Here is a 7,653-nt window from a genome sequence, read left to right as displayed (position 1 = left end):
ATTTGAGAAATATATGTAATAAGATGGTTTGGTAATAAATGGAAAGATCGATGAACCATAAAAACTTTCAGAACGTAAAATGTAGTACGAGAATATGAGATGATTACATCAAAACGAAGTGTCACAAAGTACATATGGGATGTCAGATATGCTGCAGTGCTGCACATAACCTTTCCAAAAGAATAGCCTACGTAACCATGTAAAACATTAACGACTGGTACTCCCCGTCCATATCAATCTTTTTGAGAGAACAAAATAAATTAGTTCCATATATAAACCGAATAGATCACTTCTTGTCAGGGTTCACTGATTCTTGAGATATGTTTCTAGTGCACTCTTCGGAGGCACAAGGTGCAATGCTGTCAGAAACACTTATCCGGAATGTCTGGTGCTTCTCTTCATTTGCAGGAACATGAAGCTGGGCATCCATTATTAGTATGTCCCAGTCTTGCGGCCGTAGAAATGAAACCCATGTATGATCATCTACAAAAGTGAAAATCAGGTAAACAAATTACCACAAAAGCATTTCCAAACTATCAACCATTACAAAAACAAGTAAAGAAGAGATATTCCAAAAACTCACTCTATCATATGATTCATATCTGATGGCACATGAAAGTTTGAAAAGAATTAAGTATCCCCTAAATAATATTTTTGATTGGTGAAAATCAATATTTTAATAAATATGGAAAAAACAGCAGTGTGAGACAGACTCCTTCCAAAGATAGGTCAAAACCCAAACACAACCCCCACCAATGAAATTCCTTGAACTCTAACCCTTACCACCCTATTGTTCGGAAGGCAAAACCAAATTCATTATCTTACATTAAGACTTTTTTTGCTCAGAGAGGATGATCCTGAGGTCCCTAACAAAAACAATTTCCCCCAAAAGGCTTTACCACATGCGGATGGATACTTACTAGCATTTTAAAAGGATTCCAATGGCCTACTGGTCAAGTCTTGGGAGGTCGGGCCCAAGGTCTTGGGTTCAATTCCCACCTCCACCCCAGGTAAAAGAGGGAATAAGGGACTTGTGAGATTTAAACAAAAAAAAATTGAAAAAATAAAACAGTGGTATTTCTACTTGATCAGAGGTCTCCGCCTCTCCATCACAAATAGCTCTACTGTCTTCTTGAGTCTGAATGAAAATATATATCACACTTCCTTAGCTATAGGACTATAGAATAAGATGCAGCATTAAGACTTCATCTTAGCTGAATAAAATACACCTAACCCAGATGATCTACTGATGACTCTGTTATTCATTACCAAGGGTCCACGGTCCAAATAAAACACCTTTCCTTCACAACGAGATATCACCAATGCCTATATTGGCTATATGTTGGGTAATAATTCTGCAGCTACAAACTCAAATCAAAGAATTTGATAATGAAACACCACTGTGTGCTAGGCCTCACACACATCAATTTCCCATGAAATTGTATTCAAGTACTTTACTCATTCAATTATCATCATTATGGTGTTATGACTTTCAGGAATTTTCTTAAGTTGGTTCAAGTACAGAAGTTTGTCTACGTTTTTATAGTTATGTATAGAAGTTTATCTTAATCTAAATATTTTTCGGAAGTTGGATGTGTACATACAATTCAAATTTCCCCTTCGGTTTACAAATTAAAGTTATTATATGTTGATCACTTCATTCTAATGAGGACCTAAAACACAAGTAGCATACCACTATACCAGGACTAATGTTTATATATAGATTCTTTTCACTGATATAAAAAAATTCACAGATGAAACAGCAAATTACAAAGTTGTGCAACAGAGGGGGGCCTATATCTGCATGGAAACTAAAAATACCTAAGACATCTTGTTGTTCTTATCCTACCTCTTGCTTCCTTAGCAAGGTAAAAAGGTAAGTGGTGCAACTAGACATATCTATAATATGAAAACTAACAACCGATATTGTTATAAACTATAACATCAAAACAAGCAACACGGGAATATAGAAGTCATTTCTACTCGTTCCTGAGTTTCTGAAAGTCTTGTAAGTAATATAGCCATATAGGCAACAAGCTTTACCGAATGTTAAAATTGACAGGTAAAATAAAGGAGCAATTTTCAATTTTAGCTCCTTATCTCATCTAACCTGATTCAGGTACAGCTTATGAATTTTAAGCTTTAAAAGAGTCCACCCTAAAACAAGTATTGAAATAACAAAGGATAGTTCCTCCTATATATAATGTATAATAATCCTGTAACAGAAGTATATATAGCAAGATACAATATGTCCTTAAGTTCCCTCTGTAGAAAATACTTGTATATCCTCAGGTAACCACAAACGCAAGAATGTAACTGTTACTTCTTAGGACTTAAAGCTTCTAATTGGGAACAATAAATTTAAGTGAAACTGATAGAAACACTACAATCCAAAACAAACCTCCATTGCGTACAGCCTTCATCTGCAAAACACCAGTTCCCTGTGGCCCAGATACTGGAAATGTGCATGATACAGAATTCCTCTTGTGAGCTAAAGCAAGGGATGCGTTGTACCATGGACCCTTAACAAGAGGTTCACCAAGAGCATCTATTATAGCGTGATTCTCAAGTGCTTTCTCCATGGCCTTTCTGAGACATATTAAAGGAAATAATAACAAGAAAGGCACATAAGAAATAATTACACTAGGCATTCTCATATTTCCTGTCAGAGAAAGTGAAAAGGGGAACTTTAAAGACCCACAGTTTCTTTTAAAAATGAAGTGAAAATATGTATCAATCACTTCTGTGTTGTTCATAGCAATTGAACTGAGCAATTAGTTCGTTCAGTGTGGCGTGAAAGACCAATATACAGAGTTACCCTTTTTCTTAGTCAATGTAGATTAATACTCATTTCAACTGAATTCCATCATTTAATGCTCCATTCACATACATACACAAAAGGTAAAAGTTATAAGACCTAACCGACCTGCTACAGCTCTGATAAATGGCAAAGTCATCTAGAGCGCTCAAGGCGAAACCACCTGTCAGACTAATCAACAAAACCTGCACCAGCTTCCGACCAAGTTTCTTACTCTTCCCTTTCTCCACAGACTCCGAAACACTGCCAAAACAAAAGGTGCTTATACCACTGGAAAATAAAAAAAAATCAGGGTATGCAAATACATTTGAGAACACAAGATTGTGCCCTTCCTTAGCAAATGGGCATGTTGAAAATAGACAAAACATCAATGTTGCTTTTAAATGAACAAATAGGTACATCCAAATATTTTCACCTACGATCATTGTATGCTTTTCTACATTAAAACATAAATTACTTGTAAAAAGGAGACATTTTTCTCAGTTCTTAGTCTACACTCTACAGTATTAGAAACACTACTACAAGTATTTGGTTTGCTTATAATCACAATGGGTATCAATTACTTTCTCACAAATTTAACAAACATAAGTTAAATTAACATGAAATGAATAAACAAAAAAAAAAAAAAAAAAAAGAAAAAGGTTTAAGAGAGGTTTTACTTTTCTTTACCTTGAAAACTGGTTTGTTTGAGTGAACTTAAGAAGATTTGAAGTCAATCTTCTTCCCAACATGGTTTCTGTTTTGATTTGTTGTGTAATTCAAACCAATCTTCTTTAAAAACTTCTTCTCTGTTTAACAATTCAAAGCTTTTGCCTACTTTCTTCACTGTTTCAGGACTTTGAAATTTTATTGCTTCAGCTGTTCTTTGTTCGTTGTAAGTGGGGGCCCATGTGTTATAACACACTCGAATATGGCCCAAGCCCAATAAATGTGTGGGCTTTCGTTTGGACTTGGGTGTTACATGATACACTAGATAACTGCTAAGCAGTGGGGGCGTGAGCAGATGGTGGAGAAGAGAGAGGGAGAGATGGGTTTGTGGGTGGGGAGAGAGAGTTAGGGTTTGGCTGAGAGGGAGAGGGAAGGAAGGAGGGAGAGAGAGAGATAGGTGAGGACAGACAGACAGAAACCAACCAACTTTGTTTTTGTCTGCATACCCCCCTTCTGCCTAGATCGTTCGCTCCGCTCACTTGATTAATCGATATTCTAAAATATTTACATTCCCAAATTTTATGTACTATTACCGTTAAAAATCACAAAAATTACCAAAACTAAAACTACATCCTACGAATTCCCGCCTCAAACAAACTTCCGTAATCTGGTCTCAAACATTTGCTCTCCTCAATACCATATAGATGGACGTGTAGGGGCGGTCGCACCCCCTGAGATTAGAAAAACTCCACTACTACATAACTATTTACTTAGAAAAATCTTCAAACTATAAAAACTCGCACTCCCAATTTTTTTTTAGCAAACTTCCACTACCTCACTCCAAAAAATTTCACAACTATAATAAGAATATTATCAACAAAAAAAATAATATGAAAAAAAAAAACTAATAATTTAACTTTCTAATAAACCAACTTTTTTTTACTTCTCTTTTTGCCCTTTGAATGTTTGATGGGTTGATAAGACTAAAACAAATAACCAAAGACCCAAAGCTCAACCGGTCAGTTTGTATAATTTTAATCACCCATAACAAACTCGTATGCTCTCCTTCCTTTCTTTCACTCTTAATTCTTAAACAAATGGTCAGACCTCAACCCAATAAAAAAAGTAAAAAACAAAAAACAAAAACCACAAATTCATAAAGGACTTGCAGCGCAGCTTGTTGCATGTCTGTATTAATTATTTGTAAAACTCATTATCATTATCAATATCAATAAAATTTCCACGTAAAAAAAAAAAAAAAAAAAAAAAAAAAAAAAAAAAAAAAAAAAAAAAAAACAAAACAAAGCAAGGTGATTTTTTATTTTCAATGTTAATATTTTATAAGTCTATATAACATTATACATTATATATAATGTTATTTCATTCTCAATTCTTAAACAAACGGTCGATCCTCAACCCAAAAACACACACACACACAAATTCAAAAAGGATTTGCGGCGCAGCTTGTTGCACGTTTGTCATAATATTTGTAACACTTATTATCATTATCAATAAAATTTTCACTTAAAAAAAACAAAATAAGATAATTTTTTATTTCTAATATTAATTTTTTATAAGTCTATATAACATTATATAGACTTATAATGTGTTATAAGTTGAATTGTTGTAGACTTGTGGACTAGATTATGTATATATATACATACATAATAATATCAATTAATAGCTTAAGTGCTTAAATAGTTAACTTCATCACTCCATATTAAATTCTTAGTAGTCAACGCACTATAGTTTTGTAAATTAAAATAAATGTATAATTTTGTTAATCATTATTGTTTAGACCTTTTGACAAAAAAAAAAAAAAAAAAAAAAATTGAATACGGTTTTTTTTTTGGGTGGGGTGGGGTGTATACATAATCTCGCACCCCCTGGCTTAGAATCCTAGCTCCGTCCCTGCTCAATACTGCGATGAATGTCACGCTCCACTTATGATTATCACTACTAACAACATTGAACTCTAGGTAGTCTCCAGAACGCAAATTGAGGTGACTCTGGTTGTTTGCCACAAATGTGTTTTCCAATCCATCACTGTACGACTTGGCCCTATATGTACACAAGTCCTATATATCACTGTACACATGCATAATTACGTTTAATTTAGATTTACCTTATTCTTATTAAATGCATCATCATCTATTCCTCTATTTTCTTCACTTTGAACTTGTTCTACATTTTCTTCTTGAATAGGGTTACTTATAACTTGTTATACATTTTATTCTTGAATGTGGTCATGATGCATTATATTTTCTTCTTCATCTTCATGTTCTAAAATGGGGTTGAGCTCTTCCATTAGTGTTTAGTGTTAGTGTTAGGATATAGTTTTCTTTAGGGTTTAAATGTTTAAGGGTTTAAGGTTTTTGATGGTGGAAGAGAAGATAATAGAAGAGAGGGGCTGAAAAGATTGCAACAAGTCAAATTCACGTTGATTTGGGAGGTGCCCAACACAAAACAACTTTTGGGCCTAATGACACATTTGTAATAATTGTTTTTGTTTTTGGGGTCTGCCCAACACAATATGGGGTCCGGCAATAACGAATACCTTTATTATTTATCTCATAATTAATCGGATTATTTGCTATTTTTTTCAAACCCGAATAGCTATACCAAAACTCAACCCAAATAATAGAATCAAATATATTTTATGACTCGAACCCGACCCGATAGAATTTAATTTGGAGAAACAATGTTTATATATATATATATGGGCCGGCTACTTACTATCTTGACATACCAAGCCAACCATCAGATCTTATTGAATCTAACGCTCCATATATGCATCTAAAAAATAAAACCAAACAAATAAAAAAATGAATAAAATTGACATTTCCTTTTTCCTCAAAAGAAAAACCCACGTCTTCTTCTTCATCTCCCCCTTCACAATGTTTTTTTCACGGAAAACCTTGTTTACTTCCTTCACGTTTTTTTTCCTCCCCAAAAAATAAGACACTAAAGAGAAGAACGAGTCATCTCTCACCAAAAAACTGTTCTTATCATCTTACCCTTGTGTAGAAGTTTGGTGGTTAATTAAATACTAGTTAATTAAATCAAAAAAAAAAAAAAAATGCACAAGGGTTGGAACAGAACACCAAGCTAAGAATCCTTCCACCTCATGGTCTCTGTCAATCTGACATCAAATGTTGCATTCATTGTACCACTTATGAACAAATACCTTCTACCTTTTCGTTCAATAGCTGAAACTGGGACTCACAATAGGACTCCGCCTGTCACTCCGTCTTTTGTCTCACATCCACCTCCTCCCCCTGCCTCTGATTTGTGACTTCTCGCCAACCAAAGGAAAATTTATTGCTTCTGGAGGGACAAGGGTCGGGGTGAAAAAAAAACGTTTGAAAAGATTGGGGGGGGGGCACCATACATTTTACATAAGAAGGATATAGCTCCTTCTCAGGGATATAGAGACCAAGACGATCACTTTGTTGATTAAGTTGAACTTGTTTAATCCATTGGAAGTCCGAAGCCCGATAAAGAAAGCTCCCGTTACTTAACATACCTAACACTTTGATCGAGGAAATCATTCTTCCATTTATTTCGGTCACACGTTTGCAAGTGTTTAAGTGAAGACATCTACCAATTGCCTTAGAATTCACTATGCACCATATCCCGGAAGAGTCACCAATTGTATCAGTTTCAACGAACGCCAGGGACCCTACAAAGTTAATCAAGTCCAAATACTTGGGAAGCTCAAAATAAGATGAAGAAAATGGACTTTCTTTTCGGCAAAAAATAAGAAGAGAATGTCAATTTTGCCCTTTTTTTATTTGTTTGGTTTTATTTTTTAGATACATATATGAAGCGTTAGATTCAACAAGATCTGATGGTTGGCTTAGTATGTCAAGGTAGCCGGCCTGTATATATATATATATATATATATATATATATATATATATATATATATATATATATATATATATATATATATATATATATATTAAGCACTTAGTGATAATGGTATTGTTCCCTTCTACATGATGATATTAGTCTAGAAATATCATGTAGTACTTGAATTAGGATTTAATTTTTGAAACATAGATTAATACGTAGGTAATAGTCATTGCATCTTTTCACGAACATCTTGCATGAACATCTTTGATTGTACTTAGCAGTATTTTTATGAGACCTAGGTTAGAGTATTTAATACATATCATGTGAAC

General features: G+C 34.0%; 1 protein-coding gene across 2 annotated transcripts; it reads right to left on the bottom strand.

Moving 5' to 3' along the window:
- Nucleotides 1–14: 14 nt before the first annotated feature.
- On the bottom strand, nucleotides 15–3,684 carry LOC147506235 (cytochrome oxidase complex assembly protein). Of its 2 annotated transcripts, none has more exons than XM_086558476.1 (4): nucleotides 3,488–3,684; nucleotides 2,927–3,088; nucleotides 2,402–2,589; nucleotides 15–483 (listed from the first exon to the last, which is right to left on the bottom strand). In XM_086558476.1, the coding sequence occupies exons 1-4, from the start codon at nucleotides 3,547–3,549 to the stop codon at nucleotides 287–289; spliced, it is 609 nt and encodes a 202-aa protein (XP_086414602.1). In that variant the 5' UTR covers nucleotides 3,550–3,684; the 3' UTR covers nucleotides 15–286. The 2 variants fall into 2 exon arrangements, with proteins under 2 accessions (XP_086414602.1, XP_086414603.1); XM_086558477.1 differs by having other exon boundaries at nucleotides 2,927–3,061.
- Between the last annotated feature and the right edge of the window lie 3,969 nt (nucleotides 3,685–7,653).

The sequence above is a fragment of the Coptis chinensis genome, chromosome 4 (genome assembly GCF_015680905.1).
Source record: "Coptis chinensis isolate HL-2020 chromosome 4, ASM1568090v1, whole genome shotgun sequence".
NCBI lineage: Eukaryota > Viridiplantae > Streptophyta > Magnoliopsida > Ranunculales > Ranunculaceae > Coptis > Coptis chinensis.
Note: the sequence above shows the minus strand (reverse complement) of the source record. Positions and strands in the feature narration are given on the sequence as shown.

Bases quoted from the DNA above. Each gene is read 5' to 3' on its own strand.
- LOC147506235 (XM_086558476.1), bottom strand. From the start codon at position 3,549: ATGTTGGGAAGAAGATTGACTTCAAATCTTCTTAAGTTCACTCAAACA. The intron at 3,089-3,487 runs GTAAAGAAAAGT...TTTATTTTCCAG, and splicing joins CAAACAAACCAGTTTTCAAG to TGGTATAAGCACCTTTTGTT. The intron at 484-2,401 runs GTTTGTTTTGGA...TCACTTTTGTAG, and splicing joins GAAGGCTGTACGCAATGGAG to ATGATCATACATGGGTTTCA.